At 33.6% G+C, this 20,651-nt stretch overlaps 1 protein-coding gene and 1 long non-coding RNA gene across 3 annotated transcripts; one reads left to right on the top strand and one right to left on the bottom strand.

The window, feature by feature from the left end:
• Window positions 1-26: 26 nt before the first annotated feature.
• PPWD1 (peptidylprolyl isomerase domain and WD repeat containing 1) lies at window positions 27-20,468 on the top strand. 2 transcript variants are annotated; one of them, XM_016140406.2, is made up of 11 exons: window positions 27-251; window positions 3,050-3,152; window positions 5,859-5,959; window positions 6,108-6,228; window positions 7,536-7,983; window positions 11,529-11,719; window positions 12,549-12,738; window positions 16,161-16,342; window positions 17,601-17,682; window positions 18,576-18,758; window positions 19,774-20,468. In XM_016140406.2, exons 1-11 carry the CDS (start codon window positions 56-58, stop codon window positions 19,915-19,917), a joined length of 1,941 nt encoding a protein of 646 aa, XP_015995892.1. In that variant the 5' UTR covers window positions 27-55; the 3' UTR covers window positions 19,918-20,468. The 2 variants fall into 2 exon arrangements, with proteins under 2 accessions (XP_015995892.1, XP_015995893.1); XM_016140407.2 differs by lacking the exon at window positions 27-251 and having other exon boundaries at window positions 3,101-3,152; window positions 5,859-5,884; window positions 6,206-6,228.
• LOC118606595 lies at window positions 14,805-16,250 on the bottom strand. The gene is made up of 2 exons (XR_004952544.1): window positions 16,144-16,250; window positions 14,805-15,358 (listed from the first exon to the last, which is right to left on the bottom strand). It is a non-coding gene; the product is annotated as an uncharacterized LOC118606595 (long non-coding RNA).
• Window positions 20,469-20,651: the final 183 nt, after the last annotated feature.

Here is a 20,651-nt window from a genome sequence, read left to right as displayed (position 1 = left end):
TTGCGATTGGTTGCGGGGTTGTGTGTGTCGCGCCTGTCCTGACGATTTGGTCAACATGGCGGCGGAAGGTGCTGGTGATTCACAGCTAAGAAGAAGAAAGCGCCGAGACCCGGAGGAACCGGAAAAAACGGAACTTAGAGAAAGAGAGCTGGCAGTGGCAGTAGCAGTGGCCCAAGAAAATGAAGAGGATAATGAAGAGCGCTGGGTTGGGCCTTTACCTGTAGAGGCAGCACTGGCCAAGAAGAAGAAAGGTAGCTACAGAGATAGGCATAAGGAGAGTTGGAATGCTGCGAGCCACAAGTGGGAAAGTTCAAGCCAGAACCGAAAACGGATCGTGTGTGTTTGTGGGGTTTTGTGCCCTCAGAACACAGGGTCGGGTCATCTTCTCATTTCTGGCCACTCTACTTAATACATCTTCCCGAAATAGCGATGTGGGCGCAGCACAGCGTCTTTTGATAGTATCAAACACTATTAATCACTGATGTTACAATAGATGCTGGTGCTTACTTATGCTAAGACTTACTATATATAAAGCAGCTCTATGAGGTTGAATTTCTAACTCCATTTAGGGGAGTTAAGGCTTTTAGTTCAGTGGTGTTTGTGTGTTGGGACGCGGGGAGTTGGCGACGCCTATTTAGAATTGTAAAGTGTAGGTAAAGATAATTTTCACCCTGACTGTTCCACTAATGAGTTTTCTGACCTGGAGAAAGTTCCGTAAGTTTCCTGGATCACATATTTTTTTCATTTAAAACCCAAGGTCTGTGGTTTTCAAACCATACTCGTTATACACCATGGCATTAAGCATTTTGCCATTAACGTGGGATAGTGACAAAAATTTTTATCAAATAAAAGGAATGAGCGATGGGATAGATTAAATTTTCTTGTTTTTCAAGTTCTGTGAAATGTTAAACGTGTGAGACCATTAAAATGTGATCTGAAAGCTCAAATCTCACTTTATCACTCTCCCTACTTAACTCTTTAGTGATTTCTCATTATTTTCAAAACAAAATTCAAACTCCCTAATGTAGCATATAACGCACTTGGTGATATCATCTTTCCATATCTAACCGGCATATTGCCATATTTTCCTCTCCTAACCCCTTATCATTTCTCTTCTGGGCTCCACCCATAATGAAATACTTGAGATTGGGCCATACTCTTTTTCTTCTCTGCACAACTGTTGGGCTATCATGGTGTCTCTCTACCTGGAATAATTACCTTTACTCCTTTCACTAACTTTTCAGACTTTCAGGCTCAACTCAGCTATCACCTCCTCTAGGAAGCTTGTGACTTCTCCAGTCTGGGCTGGGTTTCTAAGCACATTAATAGTAACAGGTAATGTTTACTGAATTGACGGGTAGCCTTCAAATTTTATATATCCAAATTTTGAAGAAGCTACTTTTTGAACCTTGCTCCTTCACACCCTTAAAGTGCATTACCTATTTTTACTGCCAGGGCTTTCTGATAAATGTTTCTACAGCAATTCTTTCTTGTTTCACTTGCTACATTTTGAAATTGTATATTTATTCATGCCATGATCTCACTTATGTTTCCACTGCTAGGACTGTTAGTGTATAAGAGCAAGTTTTGCTCCACTGCTTGGTAAAGTGCTTTGCATATAGCAGATACTCAATAAGTATTTATCGAGTGAGTGAATATTACAGTATTTATGCTTTGATTATTTTATTGAATTAGGATATTTTTGCATATTTTATTTTTATGGAGTTAAGTGGGGATGAGAATATCTAAAAATATTAAATATTTAACATGTTCTTTGGACACTGGATTTTGTATACATTTTAAAAAGACGTTATAAATGATTATAATGCACAGCCTTTAAACCGATGGGTTCTCAAGGACAGGAATTATGTGTTACTCTCTTTTATACCCATGTGCCTTGGAACCTGTTTTGTTTTCGATGTTTCTGTTCAACAAGTGAACTAATAGCAAAAGGTATATGTATCAGATAGGATTAAATTTAACTACATATTACAGAAAAATCCCAAATGGCGATAACATTAAAAGACTGAGCTGTATTTCTTTCATGTGTAAAGAAGTCCCAAAGTAGACAGTCCAGGATTGGTATGGAGGCTCCAAAGGAGCTTAGGCTGTTTCCAGCTTTCTGCCCTAGTATCACTAGGGTATGGCCCTCATTTTCATCCTGAGTGGTCATTAGAACTACAGGGCTCATATCCCAGTTCCAGGCTATAGGACTGAGGAAGAGAAGAAAGGCACACCTTTTCAAGGAGACTTCTTTACTGTCACACACTTCCACTTTTATCTCATTGACACTTTGCCATACCAAACTGCAAGAAAAGATGAGAAAGGCCAATATGCCCCCCAAATGGAGAATATTTTACTAAAAATGAAGGGAAAAGGAGTTTATCAGACACAGCTTTGAGTCTGCTATAAAGTTATAAAAAACTGAAAGAGCTCATCAGTAAACTTCTTTATAGCTCACATAATGAAATCAGTATTTCCTCAGATTTACCACTCTTACAGATAGTTTGTCCCTGGAAAAAACTTGAGAAGCACACAACTGGATAATCTCTAGGATTTCCTCAGCTCTAAAAAATGGAGTATCAGTGACTTCAAAGGGGATCATTGTCTTCAAGATAAATTGAGACATCTTTTAAATGTCCTCTAGTCTCTTACTACTTTTTAAAATTAACACTAATAATTGGATCTCATGGTTAGAATGATGGTTGTGATGTTTTTATGAACCTTTTTAGGTTTTTGGTTGTTTTTGAATGGAATCTTCATGCTAAGCCAACCACTCAATTCCTAAGTTCTAGAGACAGTTAAGTATCTATATTATACTTGAGAACTTGTCTTGACTGACTAAATAATGCTATTCAGTATGTGCAATAATAAAAGTTAAACTGAAATAGTAGATACAATTTTTATTTTCATTATATATGGAACTGGCAGAAATTGAAATCTAGATGAAAATTAAGTAGAATTTAGAAAATTTTAAATAAAGAAAATACAAAATAATATTTAGTTCTAGTTGTTAAAAATAATTTTTTTCTTTACTTTTTTTTCTCAGTTCTAGAGTTTGAAAGAGTCTATCTCGATAATCTCCCCAGCGCATCCATGTATGAGCGCAGTTACATGCATAGAGATGTTATCACCCATGTGGTGTGTACCAAGTAAGTCTATCACATCTTTTTTATTTTTATTTTATTATTTATTTATTTATTTGCTTATTTATTTTTATGGTGGCATTGGTTAACAAAATCCAATAAGTTTCAGTTGTACATTTTAACAGTAAGGCATAAATATATTTATATTGTGTGTTCACCTCCCATAGTTAGATTTCGTTCTTTCACCATATATTTGACCCCTTTTACCCCTTCTTTCTCCCATTCTCCCTTCCCCCTACCCTCTGGTAACCACTAATCTATTGTCCATGTCCATGAGTCTCTGTTTGTCCTATTCATTTGTTACTTTTAGGTTTATATCCCACATATAAGAGATATCATATGGTTTTCAGCGTTTTTCTGTTTGGCTAATTTTGCTTAGCATGATTATCTCGAGGTCCATCCATGTTGTCACAAATGGCAGTATTTCATCTCTTCTTATGGCTGAGTAATATATGTATCACAGCTTCTTTAGCCAGTCATCTATCATAGGACACTTCGGTTGCTTCCATGTCCTGGCCACTGTGAATAGTGCTGCTATATACATCGGTGTGCAAATATCTTTTCGGATATGAGTTTTCAAGTCTTCGGGGTAAATACTCAGTAGAGGGATTGCTGGATCATATACTAGATCAATTATTAGTTTTTTGAGGAACCTCCATACTGGTTTCCATAGTGGCTGTACCGATTTGCAGTCCCACCAGCAGTGTATGAGGGTTCTTTTTTCTCCCCATCCTCTCCATCATTTATTTCTTGTCCTGTTGATCATAGCTATTGTAACAGGTGTGAGATGGTATCTCATTGTCTTTTTTATTTTTTTACGAGACTTTTTTTTTTAATGCTTCAATTTTGAGGTGAATTTGTAGAATTAACTTTACATAGGATGTTATGGCTTTAATTCCATAGGTTCTGTAAAGTTGACGTTAAAGGCCTACATGTTCTTTAATATATCATACAAGGAGTGCATTCTCTAAGAACTCTAGTTTGTGTATATATATCTTTTGGAGATAAATGCCAAAAGGGGATGAACCAGGTAGTGTCTGAGCTTCCCAGAAAAAAAAAAAAAAGTATATTAAGATAGCTAGCTCTTTAGTACTAATAGGGAAAATGATGAGAACTAAGACATCCTTAAAATGTCACAGCACCTTCCAAATAGATGAATAGGAATTTGGAGAAGGATAATAATAATAGTAATATTCTACTCTATGTTAAGCTCATAATGTGTCCAATACTGTGCTAAAGCTTTTTTTTTAATAGTCAAAAGGAAAGTTTATTAGAAAATGGATAACACTCCACAGAGTGTGGTCTCAGAGGCAGAGAGTGAGAGGGACAGTGAGAGAGACGGTGAGAGACAGAGAAAGGCAGAGAGGGACTCGGGGACAGAGACAATATAGATGAGGACAATGAGAGAGACAGTAAAGGCATTGAGAGGGACCTAAAGCTTTTTTATAAATTATCTCATTTATCTTAACAATCTTATGAGGTAGTAATCTGCATTTTATAAGTAAGAAAACAGGTTCAGATAAGTTAAATGGCAGCCAGGGCTGGAGAAAAAAATACAAGGACTATATCCCAGAAAGTTTTCTATTTCTTATGTGGATTTTGAACCTGTAATTAGGAGAATAACATCAGATTTATTTTTGTTAAGACCACTTTGCTGTGGTGAGATGAATGAATTTAAGTAGGGAAACAATGGATTCAGTAAGAGCAGTTAGGAGATTAGTATAAAAATCTGGATGAGATGTGATGGTGGCTTGAGTAATATTGGCAGTAATCATGGAAAGAAATAGACGAATTTGGCTCAGTCTATTTTTGATTACTTGGAGACAATTTAGAATATAAACAATTTAATAAAATATCTTTATATTTCATTTATAATTCTGACCAAACATTAGCACTTTTCCTAGTCCAGATTGTCAGTGTATAAAGCAGTGTATTGGACTAGCATTGCTATCACTCGCCTCAAGTTTTTGTTTTTGTTTTTTTAACTCAAGGCACCAGAGTGTAATAGAAAGATGATAGGTTTCAAAATTAGGCAAATCTGATATTGGATACAGCTCTCCAGCTATGAATCTAGGAAAAATACAGTTAACATTTAAAAGTTACTTTTTAATTTGTAAAATAATGATAAAAATACCCATCCTAATAGAGTTGTTGTAAAAACTAAGTAAGAAAATATGTGTAAAGTACCTGACACTAAGTTTCAATAAATGGTTTCTATTTTTATATATCTTACAGGCAAGAGGATTCTGTACAGAATCTTTTTGATAATTTAAACAACCAAAATACCTTGGATAGGATACAAAACAAACATATTGAATTTTGCTATATATGAAAGTAATGTGTTGAGATTTAATTACTTATCAACTTCTGAAAAATAGAACATTTTCCCTGTGAAAAGACTGCCCGTAGGGTAATTTTAGCATTAAAGGACCCTAAAGTCCAGTGATTCTTGGTGAGATGTCTTTTTTTTAATGTCAAGTTCTGACTCAATTCTTATCCTAGCTCTTAAGATTAAAATCAGTGCAGTAGCAACTGTTATGACGTCCAGAAAAGAGCTTCAAAATGTTGCAGTGTTCTGTCTACTCTAATAAAGGAACATTTTTTTGAAAACCTATTATGAAAGAGTCAAAGGTTATCAGTGAATGCTTTAAGGGTATTGAGTAATTCAAAGATTTGTTTCAGGAATTAATTTTTACAATTTTACATATGCAGGACAGACTTTATTATTACTGCCAGTCATGATGGGCATGTTAAGTTCTGGAAAAAAGTAGAAGAGGGAATTGAATTTGTTAAACATTTTCGTAGTCATCTAGGTAAGAATTTTACTTTGTTCATTTTTTGGAGTGGGGGCAGGGAGTTACTGTACTGGTTAAAGTTTCTTTTAAAGTGTTTTTTTTTTCTTTGAATCATGCACATTTATTTCATTGGTATTTGATGATTTAATTTCATTTATTTCAATAGGAGTTATTGAGAGTATTGCAGTTAGCTCTGAGGGAGCATTGTTCTGTTCTGTGGGTGATGATAAAGCAATGAAGGTGTTTGATGTAGTGAACTTTGACATGATCAATATGCTGAAGCTGGGGTGAGTCTTTTAAATTATATATTTTTTAACTTAGTGAAATAATTTTTAAACTAAAGTTTATTATTTCATAGGTATTTCTAAACAGAATATATTAACCATTTCATTAAAAAAGGTACTTTAGGATTTCGCTTAGGGAAAATTCGATATGGCGAATCCTTGTTACGATGCTATTTGGAAGCTTCTGCTGTGGTTTTTGTCATTAATCACTACAGAAATTTCCAAACAACATCGTCAAAAGAGTTCATTAGATCCATTTGACACTACTTAATAAGAAGGATCCATCGTGTCTAATTTAAGGGTACATAAAATTAACTTCCTTGTGTTTACTTCAGTAATATGATGTTGTGTTCTTATAAAGCTTATGCCCATTTTTGGAATTCAGTTTTTTTGTTGGTGATTTTAATCTTTGAAGTATATTGATACCCAAACTTTGTGGTTAAATTACACAGTAATGAGAGTAATACTTTGTTTTAAGCATTTTTTTTAAGATAACATACTGAATTTATATATCTAAATGAATGTCAGCTTGAAAGTTGTAGCATTGTCAGAAACAGTTTTGAGACTTGTCTTTGTCTGCTCAGACTGCCATTACAAAAGGCCATAGACTGTGTGACTTATGTATTTTCTCACAGTTCTGGAGGCTGGAAAGTCCAAGCTCCAGGTTCCAGCAGGGTTTGGTTTCTGGTATGAATTCCCTGATGTGTTTCACACTGTGTCCTCATTGGGAACTAGGAATGGAAGGGAGAATGATGGCTCCCTCTTTTTCTTCTTAGAAGACCACAGGTATATGGGAATAGGACCCCACCATCAAGTTACTAATGAGAGTGTGATAAAAGAATTTTTCTTTTGAGCATAGTCATAACTAAAATATTTTGATCTTTAATATTTCAAAAATGGATTTATAACAAATATTGTTACATGTTAAATTATTTAAGAGTAAGTTATACATAGACTGAAACATAGAAATCCAAAAAGCAATACCCTAGAATATTTTAAGACCCAGGTCTAATTTAGTTTCCTTATCTACCCAACAGAAGTAAGTGGTCTGCTACATGCAGTTCCCTTCTTGTAGTTCAGTAGATCCTTAGAAGTTGTTATCGTTGCATTGATGGAGTCAGAAAGAGAAAAATTAATAATTGTTTTTAGTTATTCATAACTACCCATTCTGTGTCTCTCTTTGCCTCGTTTGAGCAAGGAATCCAAAACTAGCCAAATTACTGGCCAGGACATTTTTGGTGGTGAGGGTGAGGAGCAATGCTTACTTCTTGTGTTGACCTCTTTTTTCTCTCAATTCTTTACTATCTCAGCTATTTTCCTGGACAATGTGAGTGGATCTATTGCCCGGGAGATGCCATATCGTCAGTTGCTGCTTCAGAGAAGAGTACAGGAAAAATTTTTATTTATGATGGTCGAGGAGATAACCAGCCACTTCATGTTTTTGACAAGCTCCATACATCACCTCTTACTCAGATACGGCTGAACCCTGTTTACAAAGCAATAGTGTCTTCTGACAAATCTGGAATGATTGAATACTGGACCGGGCCTCCTCATGAGTATAAATTCCCTAAAAATGTGAACTGGGAATATAAAACTGACACAGATTTATATGAATTTGCAAAGTGCAAGTCTTATCCAACTAGCATATGTTTTTCCCCTGATGGGAAGAAAATAGCTACAATAGGTTCTGATAGAAAAGTTAGAATTTTCAGGTTTTTAACCGGAAAACTCATGAGAGTCTTTGATGAATCACTAAGTGTAAGTGCAATTTAAATTTAATCAGATTTTACTTTTCTGAAAATGTTTTTATTTTGTGGTGTTTCTTTAAAAAGATATTTCTGAATGTAGACATTTAGATTGTTATTTTTTCTTAGCACATTAAAGATAATATTCACCTATTCCCTATCTTACATTCTTGCTCTTCAAAACTCTTTTCCCTAGGTTTATGATGTGATATCTTCTGAACCAGTTATCTTTCTACTTATGTGGCTGTTTTTTTCAGTTTTGTTCTGCTTGCAAGCTTATTCTCTTAAGATTCTCAAAACTCATTCTATGCCCTCTTCTCTTCCCATTCTATTCACTCTTATCTGTTTGTGGCTACTCCAAAATTTAGTTCTCCAGCTTTCTATTATGTACAGAACTGGTCCTAGCCTTTTTGTTTGTTCATTTTTTTCCTGTCTTCACAAATGGCACCAATATTCATCACAAGCCAGAAATCTGAGTCATCCATAACTCTGTTTCTTTACCCCTCTATTTAATTTATCACGAGTCCTGAAAATTTTACTTTCTAAATATAATTTAAATCTATTCATTTCCTTTTAGCATACCTGTCACTATCTTATGATCTTTTGCCTGGCCTACTGCTTGTATTTCTTCTGGCTTCCTTCTAATCTGTTATCCATGCTACACACAGAGCAATCTTTTAAAAGCCCATATCTGGTCATGTCATCCTATGAACCTTTCAGTGACTTCCTGTTGTTCTTAGGATTAAGAACAACACCATGGCCTGCTTACAAAATCATACGTGGTCCTTGCCGACCACTACAGTCAGCTGTAAATCACCTTTCTCCCTGCTTATTACTCTAACTAATTAGGCTGTGTTTTAATTTCTTGACCTTTTCTCCCACCACAGGACCTTTGCATATGATGTTCCTTCTTCCTGGAGTGACTCCTGCCCCCATTTATCTCATTACCTATTGAACTCATCCTTCAGATTTCAATTAAAGGGTCACTTCCTCTGGGAATTTTTCACTCTTCGTCCAATCTAAGACAACTTTTTTTTCTGTGATTGTATATTACTCTGTTTATTTTCTTTTAACGCATTTGGTATGGTCTTATTATTTGATTAATGTCTATCGCCCCCCAGTAGACTAAACTCTATGTGCAATCTATAATCTTGTATCTGTTTTGGCTCATGATTATATCTCCAGCACTGAGAACAGTACCTGACACATAATTACTGCTAATAAGAATTTGTTAGAGCATGTAGTTATAAAATAAGTTTTTACTCATGCAAAGTTAACTAGTTTTTGTGGAAACGGGTTTCATCAACTGTTTTCATCAGGTTATTCTCTAACAGATAATGGTATGTTGAAACATCTCAGAGTCTGTGGTTTGAAACTTTGTAGCAATATGTTTATTGTATAACAATGTTGATTGCAAAGTCTTTGTAGTGACCAATTTACCCCGGCATTAACTGCTTCAAAAATTGTCACTCATTAGTCACACTCGTTTGGTGTCAAATGGTAAAAAGTTAGGTGTATTATCTCCCTGAAGGAATATAAATCCAGATAAGTATGAAATTCTGTTTGCTAGTCAAAGGATCCTCATGACTCATTTCTTGTTGGAAGAAGATAGCTTTCCACTCTGCTTTTAAGAAAAGGAGAAACCTTTGTGATGTTTTTTCTTTAATGGTGACTGATAACTAAATATTAGTTTCAATTTAAGTATTATTTAAAAACCCTTTATCAGCTTGCAGCTCTTCCAAGATTCCTTAGGAAAAAACAATAATCAAATCCTAGTGTCTGGGTATAAATCTCTAAATATATATACTCTGAGCTGTTCCATCCAATCTTTTTCTTCATTGTTGTCTTCAATATTTGTCGAATTTATAGAGCTTAGATTTTAAGAAGTCAGTACTAAAGCATATAACAGAAGTTGAGATTCAGAATGAGTTCGCAAAAAAAGACAGATAAATGCCAATTAAATTAGTCACAATGAGTTATGACTAGTAAACAACTGGAATTTTACAGTTCCATGTTAGAGGGGGAAGTTTCTAATCAGTTGAGGCCTAGCTGAACAGAGAAGAAATTTCAATTGGATGACATGAAATTGTATCTTTTCATATTTATGAATCAGAAAATCACTGCACATGATCACACAGTTGTGTATCACAGAGGCTCTGCTGTAAAGGCTAGAATACTATAAAAAGATTCTAATGAGCTTATCAAGTTGGGTTAACATTTATAAAATATTTATATGTGGGCAGATGGCCATCTACAAAGTTTTAAGTCTTGAAACTGAATCTTCTCTCTAGAAAAAATAATCAGGGGTCCCTCACTACAGAAATGTAGTTCATCATCTAGGCTACATCTGACACATGAATAGCAATAATATATATTAGTCTCAGAGACTCAAGAAAAACTCCAGTGACCAGGGTTTTTGCTGGTCTCTAAGACCTAGGCCTTATGTTGTTCCCTAACACACATACCTTCTTTCGATTTTTGGAGTGTGTTGTTCTTTCCATATCTAAAAAAAAAAAAAACACCTGAAGATTTCCAGTTAACACAAGCATGAAAAAAAGGTAGAAGTAGATTAGATTTAAGTCTGGCTTATTTTCATCTGCAATCTGCAATGAAGAGCTACTTTTGAATTCTCTTTGATGCCCTAAATAACTGGAAAACTGAATGTAAAGAGCATATTTTTGTAGTATAATAGTACATAGTGATTAAGATGTGATCTCTATTTTGTAAATTGTGTATTAACTAAAAATCAAACCAAATTTCCAAATTGAAGTGCACTCATAAAAATATTCATCTATCCTATGTCCGATTTACCTAATGATAATCTAACTGTAGTTTTGCTCCATATCAAAATAACTTGAAAGATTTATCATGAAATTGTTATACATTAGTAAAATAATGAATCCATTCAACAAAAATTGTGTGCTTGTTATGTGTCAGGCTCCATGATCCTTGTATAAGGTCCTCTTAGTCTGTAGCTACCTTGTCCGATATAGTAGCCAGCAGCCACATGTGGCTCTTGAGCACTTGATATGTGGCTAGTCCTAATTGAGATCGGCTGAAAGTATAAAATACAAGATTTCAAAGACTTAATATAAGAAAAAATGTAATTTATCTCAATTTTATTAAATTGCTGAATGTTTAAATGTTAATCTTTGGGATATAATGGGTTGAATAAAACATTATTTCACCTGTTTAATGTAGCTACTTGAAAATTTTAAATTACATATGTAGGTAGTTTGCATTATATTTCCATTAGAAAGTCCTACAGCTTATAAAAGGCAGCAGATATATTTTCTTTTTTTATTTTTAGATCTATTGTTTCTATAAAGCAGTAATTATATTAATGAACTGGTTTTTGTTTAATTAGAAGAACCACTTAGTGTAAATATTTTTTTTTATGATTGAACATAATCTTTTATTTTCTGCTTATAGAGTCCTCCTTAAGGAATATATAAGTACATAAACTGTCAGTGGCTCTTAATGTATACTCTGCTTCTATTTAAATTCTCATTCCCTTTATTATGTAGCTCTTTTTTAAATAAATGGTTTGTTTCCTAGATGTTTACTGAACTACAACAGATGAGGCAACAGCTACCAGACATGGAATTTGGCCGCCGAATGGCTGTAGAACGTGAGTTGGAGAAGGTGGATGCAGTGAGATTAATTAATATAGTTTTTGATGAAACTGGACATTTCGTGCTGTATGGAACAATGCTGGGCATTAAAGTTATAAATGTAGAAACAAACCGGTAAGCTTTAATATGATGTATGTTATTAAAAAACACATTTATGGGGAATCATGGGGACCATTTCCTCCTTCAGGGAAACAATGGGAGTTTTGTTTGTTCCAAGACAAGTGGAATGGTCCCAAATGTCTAAACTTAACCAAATGTTTTGACTGGATTTTTCTGTGGTCTTTCAGTTGTTTATAATCTTATGTAAAAAGTTTCCACTCATGTTTGTAAAAGAAATGGAAAGAAGATATGCATAGTTTCAAGTTTTTTTTTTTTTAACAAGTTATAGTCTGTCTTTTGCTTATTGATTTAAATTAGCCTGGTTCATGTTAAATGTTGCCAAATATTTTAACCACAGAATTCAGCATTACATCCTGCTAGACATAAAATCAGAAGTTAAAATGCATGAAACCACAATAAGTCTTTTGTACAAACAGTCCATTTGGTCTTAGTACAGAATAGTTACAATCAGATACTATCACTGAATGTAAATAAAAAGAACTGAAAGTATATTTTAAGGAGAAAAAATTTTGTGCTGTACATTCTCACATATAAACAAATTTACATTGTACATTTTGGCAATATAAAATCTTTGAAGGTTTGTAGATTAAAATAATAGGGATAGGTGAAAAATGTGTGACTGAACAACTGTATTTTTTTAATCTGAAAATTATAGCCACCTACCAATTTTAAATAATTTTGGGGGGAGTACAGAAATATTTAAAAACCTTTTACTAATTATTTTGTACAAAGATAAAGGATAGCTGATTCCCAGCTTTTATCTGTAAAATTATTATAGTTGGAGTTAATTCTGGTCATTTTATTGTGTAAACATATTTTCTAGGTGTGTGCGGATCTTAGGCAAGCAAGAAAATATTAGAGTGATGCAATTGGCTTTGTTCCAGGGAATAGCCAAAAAACATCGTGCTGCAACTACTATAGAAATGAAAGCTTCTGAAAACCCTGTTCTTCAGAATATTCAAGCTGATCCAACAGTAGTGTGTACATCTTTCAAAAAGAATAGATTTTATATGGTATGTGGAAGTACTAAGAGATAAACCTTAATGTTTCTTCCAGATTGGTTGGAGTTTTATTTTCTTAGCTTGTGCTTTCAACTGAAGAGAATGTTGGCAAAATAACAGACTTTTAAACAACCAGAATACTGTTTTATAATATTAATATTTTAGAATTTTTAACAAGGACTTGATTTTAAGTATTTCTGTACTGTTTTCCATTGTTTTGAAAATTTTTCAGCCTGGTTTCTATAACTATTTGTTGTCTAAGATGATAGGAAGTGGTTATGGTAATAATTGAATCCAAATTTCTTTTGCTATAGAGTTTTTAAAATTCTTCTGTTTTTATTATTTTATAGTTTTTACTCTGGAATATCATTTCTCTCCCCTGAACTTGCACACTTTCTTCTCTAAACACATTTCTTTTTTTTACTTTTTGATTCCATTGTAATGTTGCTACCTTGGAATTGTATATTCCTGAGGAATTTTTTTTCCCGGAGAATTAAAAATACTTTGCATGTTAACTAAAATTGGGCTCAAAATCAAACTACTAAGCTATCTAGGAGTAGCACTGTTCTAATTGTTCAGCCAAACAAAAAAATCTAAAGTATAGTAACCCAGCCCTTGCATTCTGTCCTTCACATGGCAGTCAGAGACTTTCCAAGACCCAAATGTGGTTCCAACAGGTCCTCCAATAATGTTTGGTAATAACGTCGATAAGAAAAAAAAAATCATTTCTGGCTAGGACCACTGTCAGAGTGCCGTTTGCACATTCTCCCCATGTCTGCATGGGTTTTCTCTGGGTACTCTGGTTTCCTCCCATGTCCCAAAGATATGCAGTTAGGTTAATTGGCATGTCTGAATTGTCCCAGTCTGAGTGTGGGCGTGTGTATGAGTACACCCTGTGATGGAATAACATTCTATCCAGGGTTAATACCCACCTTGAGCCCTGAGCTGCTGAGATAGGCTCCAGCCACCCTAAACTGGAATAATAGGATTAGAAAATAATTATCTCATTTGTTTTTATTAATCTTTTAGAACTTTTTGTTTGTATATGTATAGCGCACATTTATTTCAGTATTTTAATTTCAGTGTTTACTATTAGAACTGTTTTGGGTCTTTATTTATAAGTTTGGTGATGTTTTGTGACCAGAAATAATACCAGAGAAACTTAACTCATTTAGGTCAATTTTAGCCTATGGTAAAATTGGTCATTATATATCATTTTGATTAAAGTCGCAGTTTCCAAGAACCTGTCAGTGACCTTTAGTGAGGACTTAATTTCTTTGCCTAAAATCCTTTAATGACTCCCGAGCTATGTACATTAGTTGGCCCTCCTAGCTTACCTTTCATTTTCAGTACATTTGCTACACCGACCATACTGAACTTGATCCCATTTGCCATAGTTGAGTATTCTTTTTTCCCTCTTAAGCATTTGCACAGGCTGTTTCTTTTGCCAGCCACACATCTCTCCCCAGCTCCTGCTCATACTTCAGGTCTCGGCTTGGAAGCCTTCTCTGACATCACGTCTGAGTTAGGTGTGCTTGCTTGTGCTGGTGTTATTTGATATTTCGTTTGTTTCTTTGGTTGCTGACACTGTCAGCACTATGTTTTCTTTGTTAAATCCACAAAGTTTGGTAGTGTCTGGCCCATTATAGTGTACTCTTTTACTCATCTGACAGATTATAAGCAGCTGTGATGCTATTAAGGTTACCAGCATTTGGTAAATGTAGGAAATAGTTTCAACCAAGCTTTTAATGTAGAATGGGCACATTCTTTTAAGGTTAGAATTTTGCTTATAAATTTCATAGTTAAAAATGTGTTAATATATGTTAAAAGAATATAATTTTTCTTGTTCTTTACCTGTAATTTGTTTTGAAGGTACAAATTAATCACAAAATAGAATTCTTGTTATACACTGAAAACATAATTTTCCATCCACTTTATTAAAAGACTAACAAGTTATGTTTCCTTTTTCCTTCTCCAGAGTTTATTTTTATGTTGATTAAACCACACGTTCCTAGAAAAACAAAAGAACTAGAAAAACAAAAATAAGTCACTCACTGTATATCTTTAAACAGCTAACATTTGGATGAATTATGTTTTATTAGATGTACATATTTAAAATGGTATGCATTTATATATACATTTCTTTTTTTCAAATTCATATCATTAAATAAAAGTAAAATTTTACAAACTTTGAACTTCAGTAGTTCCATATGTGAGCTAAATCAAGATACTTTTTAAAAATCATATAAATAAATAATACAACAGACATGTCATTCCTTTGGAAACTTTGGAGAGTAAGATGTTAAGGTAATAACATCCTGGCTGGTTGTTTCTTTATTTGGAATCTATCCAAGTGAATCAAGGAATGGTATTAGGTAAGACAGGTCCTGGGGCACAAGTTTTACCTTCCTGGAACTCAGGTGGCATCAGGTATAGCTATCCTGTGAGATAAGAGTTCTACTTACTGAGAGTAAAATAAAAGGAACAGGCCTTGAGAAGTCCAGAGTTTTAACAACTGAAAGGTTTTTCTCAATTCTTCCTATACCCTGAGGATCCTGGGATTTCTACAACTTCATTCAAAATTTGCATTCTTTCTCCAAAGCTTCAGGGTTTAGGTATATCAGATGGTGCTCTGCAAAAAAAAAAAAAAAAAAAAAAAAAAAAAAAAAAGGTCAAGATCCATTACTGATTCATCTTGAATCTTCATCCTACCTAGCAACAGATCCTGCTTATAGCGATAACAATTACTAACATGTGTATATTGCCTTTTATATGATAAGCACTATTCTCTAGGCACTATACATCCCTTCATGTAATCTTCACGACAGGTACCATTTTGAGGTAGTTCTTACTATTCCTATGTATGAATGAGGAAATGGATGAAATGAATTTTACCTCCCCCCACCCCAAGTCACATAACTAGTAACTAACTATTAGAGCTGGAATTCAGTCAACCCAGGGATTCTAAATAGTGAAAAGAAAGCAACAGATGGAAGCGTAGGGCATGCTAGAAGGCAGAAGTAGAGAGCTAACTCAAAACTGCATCTTGTTAAATGTGTACCCCCCAAAATTTTCACCCAAAAGGATATTAAATCCCACTTGAAATTGTACATTTTCATCATATGTATTGTTTTCATATTAGCTAAGTATAAAAATAATTTAACTGTCTCACACATCCTATGATAGGAAGTGTTTCCTGAACTATGGATTCTGATGTGAATTCTTGCTTTCCTCAAATACATTAGAAATGAAATTTGCTTTAAAATAATCATAAAGCATTTATTTTTATAACAAATTTTATAATTTTGTAATAGTTTTTTTTATTAAGATGTTGTTAAATAAGTTACTAAAGTTGAAAAATAAAATTTTCATGCTCATAAATTTTAACCAGATAAAAATTTTAATTAATTCACTCACTTTTTATTTTCCTTGAGTTTACCAAACGAGAACCAGAAGATACAAAAAGTGCAGATTCTGACCGTGATGTCTTTAATGAAAAACCTTCTAAAGAAGAAGTCATGGCAGCTACTCAGGCTGAAGGACCTAAACGAGTTTCAGATAGTGCCATTATCCACACAAGCATGGGAGACATTCACATCAAACTTTTTCCTGTTGAGTATGTGGTGGTTTCGTTGTCTTAAACACCAGTGTAAATGTAAATATTCAAAGAAACTATGCAACTTGAAATTCTTACTGTTTTGACTTAAGGAATTTCGAAGAATTGAAATTCAACCCTAAGATTTCTAATAACTGCTCCACTAGAAAATGGGCAATTTTTATGCATGTATATAAATAATAGGTTCATAAAATAAGAGGACAAAATATCTTGGCTATGAAAGTTATGAATGTAAACTCTAAAGTGATATTCAAATATATATTTCTATTATTATTAACTGCATATCCCAACTATAAGTTTGTGGCTCACTTAATGTAACTGACTTTCCTCTCAGGAAATTCTTGAGAGGATAATTATTTTTCTTTCTTGACATTTACTAGACATCTACTATCTCTTTCTTAGTACTAGTATCTATATTTTTAAAACCAAATTCCAATAAAACACATAAGGGATTCCATTGAAAAAAGCAGAAAAGTATTCTGGACAGTTTAAAAGTTTGCAAAATGAACATGCAATACCAACTCCAATAGAGTGTCTCTAGCTATTCTTGATGTAAAGGGTGACATCTTTTACAACACCTTTACTTAAAAGTACTTACTTATTTTGGATACGAATGTTTTATCATGCCATACCTTGGTACTGAATAGAGAACTCAGCAGTTCTAGACTCCAGGACCATCTCATTTTACGTGCTCAGAACCCATGCACCACATGTATTTCATGCAAGATTCTCTTGATTTTCCCTTCCATTCCCAGCTCTAAAAGCTATCACACATAATGTACCATATTAAATCTTCCTTTAAGATTAGTTCTTATTATTTAGAAAACTTCATACTCAGTGTTTGTCATTTAAAATTGATTAAATTTAGGCGATATCATTTCTGTGAATAAGTCCTTGGTCAGGAATGTGTGTACCATAACATTGTTTTTATTAAGGAAATTACCATTCCCAGGAACTTAACCCTACATATACAGCAAACTATATATATTTTAAGGCACTGTTTGTATTTATTTTAAACTGTTAAATAATCTTGAAATCGAAATTATTGAAGTCAAATACAAGAAATCTTGATTTAATTATATACTACTGCTTGTATGCACTTTCAACTCTTCCTTGTCCTCAGAATAGGTTGTGAAAAAAATACTGTCCTTCTGAAACATTCAGAAGATATTTTAATTATCATTAGGAAGCAGAACTGCAAAAAAATTATTTCAGATGCTCTGAATAGATTTGATATTTTTAATACATGTTTTACTAGGTGTCCTAAGACAGTGGAAAACTTCTGTGTTCACAGCAGAAATGGTTATTATAATGGACATACATTTCACCGTATAATTAAGGTAAGTTATGCAAATTTTATGATTAAGGGGTAGTACGTTGTTGTATAACAAGAGTTTGAAACCTAAGAATCTTATTCTCTCACGCTTAGTTTATTAGATTTGAATAGGAAAAATGGATTAAAGCCCAAAGAATGGTCATGAATATCAGATCTAGAATCAAGGAAGGGGAATAGTAGCAGAGTTACCTTTTTAAAAACACTACAGCAGTATTTTGTCAACAGCTGAAAACAGGGTAAGATAAGTAAAGGGTCATGCTGAGATAAAGCCAATAGCCAAAGTAATCTGTTCCTAGTGGCTAAAGTTTAGATCTAGAAGATAAGATTTTAAATAATAGAAGAGCCCAGGTGCCACCTCGTCTGTAAGAACTACCATTAATACTTGAAGAGCAGGATGAATTCTACCTAGGATTTGTTGAGCAGAATTCCGTTAAGGGGGCAGTGATGTAGTTCTTGGTTACTGACAGATTAGAAATGGCAAGAGGAAAAATCAAATTTCAGGATTCTGGAGGAATTAGTGAAATGAAATCCTGAAAATCCAGTGTTTAGGGAAAGGGAGGTGGGCAGGGCAGTTATATAAAACCTAATATACTACACAGATCCTAAAACTTATTCACACTATTGGTTTTAATTGGATTATTGGGGAAGGTCATACATGTCTATAAATGAAGACCTTTGCATTTTTGTTTTAATCTTTGAAATTAGGTAGCAGTTGAGCACTGGAAATACATCATCCAAATTAAAGTATAACTTACTGAGTTTAATAAAATTACTTTATAGAGTAACTATTAAAGTTTTGACTCAATACAAAGCACTCTTGGAAACAAGATCTCCAAAGTAGACAGTATAGAAAAGGGCAGTATAAATATGTTTTTTTTTTGTATACTTTCTGTTAAGGGCTTCATGATTCAGACAGGAGATCCAACTGGTACTGGTATGGGAGGAGAAAGCATATGGGGAGGAGAATTTGAAGATGAATTTCATTCAACATTACGACATGACAGACCATATACACTCAGCATGGCCAATGCTGGATCAAATACTAATGGATCTCAGTTTTTCATAACAGTAGTACCAACGGTAAGTAGAACAGCATTGTGTGTAAGCCAGAGGTTCAGTGGTTATAATCTAAGAGTGAATTCAGTGGAAGAGAGAGCTTCATTATTCTCTATCGTTATTTATATCTGCCAGGATGTAAAAATGAAAACAATTTAGGTAAGAAAATATAAAATTACCTAACAATGAGATTTTATTTTGTAAAACAGTACTTCTGTAAATTAGGACACTTGAGTTTTAGTCAGTTTTGCTACTGTTATTGTTGTGTATAATCCTTAACAAATTATTTCACATCTGTGCCTCTTTCCTCATCTTTAGAATGGGAAAATTAGAGTATATGAATTCCTGATAGTAAGACCTTTTCCCCACATTTTTAAACCTTTGAACTCAGAATGCAACCAATAATCAACAGCATTGTGGATTTGACGGAATATGGTAAAACAATATCTAACTCTACTGCTATGCAGTTCCACAAAATTATAAAAATTATTTTCTGGAATTAAGCATGAAGCAATGAAAGAAAAATATAACTACTATCTATCTTCCAGGCACATAGTCTGATGTAATATTCACAATACTTCTATTATCACTATACCCAGTTTTAAATAATAGAGGAAACAAACAGACATGATTAACTTGCCAAAGGTCAAGTAAGTAGCAGAGCCAGCATTTGAGCTCCCATCTCTCTAATGCCAAAGCACTTGCTGCTTAAACTATTCCAAATTGCCTCATAATTGTACAGGTAGATTCCTGTAGAGAACTTTTAAAGCCTTAGCCATAATTCTTGAAACTTACCTGTAGCAAGCATTGTCCAGCTCCCTTTGGTCTTAAAGGTGCAGAAACTTAAAACATTATACTATGCTTTTATTTATAAACATGGAAATCACTCTGAAAACATGCTAAGTGAAATAATTGTAAATATTTTTAATTACATAAAAAAGTGAAGCATAAATTTAAATTCTCTTTAATTTCCTCACCCAGAGGATGTGATTTAAGAAATCCTAGTTTACCAAGATTTTCCATTTGTCCTCCAACACAGCCTTGGCTTGATAATAAGCATACAGTATTTGGACGAGTGACTAAAGGAATGGAAGTTGTGCAAAGGATCTCCAACGTCAAAGTCAATCCCAAAACAGACAAGCCCTATGAGGATGTCAGCATCATAAATATTACTGTCAAGTAAAATAAGATTTGTTTCATTGTATGTGTAAAAAGAAAATACATGTAGTAAACAGGATTATTTTACATTAGGAATCTCTTAAGACTTGCCGAACATACAAATCATGTTTCAAGAATGCCTTATTATATTTTTATATATTTCATTAAAAGCCATTTTTTAAAACTTGGCTTTTTCTTGCAATATTTCTCATCCGGGGGGGGGGGAGGGATAAAAAAATTGAAATGGACTAAATTCAGGCAAATAGCACTTCTTATGTGTAATTTCTCGAGACTCAAAACCATAGTAATGAGGGTGGTATGTATTTGTTCCTTAGCTTTTTAAAACGTGCCAGATAATCTGCCCTCATGTTTCATTAGATCCACAAAGGGTACCCAGGATCTGATAGTATTACTATTTCTTTTACAACGTTTGTATTCCATGCCAAACAGTTTTGTCTTTTGATTATTATTAAGTAGTAAGTAGTAAAACTTAATAAAGGAAGTCCTTTGGGTCAAAAGAGTTAAATTCCTTAATATTCATCAAATATTTCAAATATAAGAATCAGAATAAATGAATACCTGGGTCCTTGGTTTTTATATACAGATTCATTTACTTTTTCACATTCTTTTTCTAATGTAGCTAAATAATTTTCCTGTCCTCGAGTTTACAGTATATCTTTTCTTACTTTACTAAATATACCATCAGAGAATATATAGAGCAAAAATTTTAGTATCTAAAAATGGAGAGGTTAATAGAAA

The sequence above is a fragment of the Rousettus aegyptiacus genome, unplaced genomic scaffold, assembly GCF_014176215.1.
Source record: "Rousettus aegyptiacus isolate mRouAeg1 unplaced genomic scaffold, mRouAeg1.p scaffold_m13_p_8, whole genome shotgun sequence".
Classification (NCBI taxonomy): domain Eukaryota; kingdom Metazoa; phylum Chordata; class Mammalia; order Chiroptera; family Pteropodidae; genus Rousettus; species Rousettus aegyptiacus.
The sequence above is the reverse complement of the archived record's forward strand: the minus strand, read 5'-3'. Positions and strand labels throughout refer to the sequence as shown.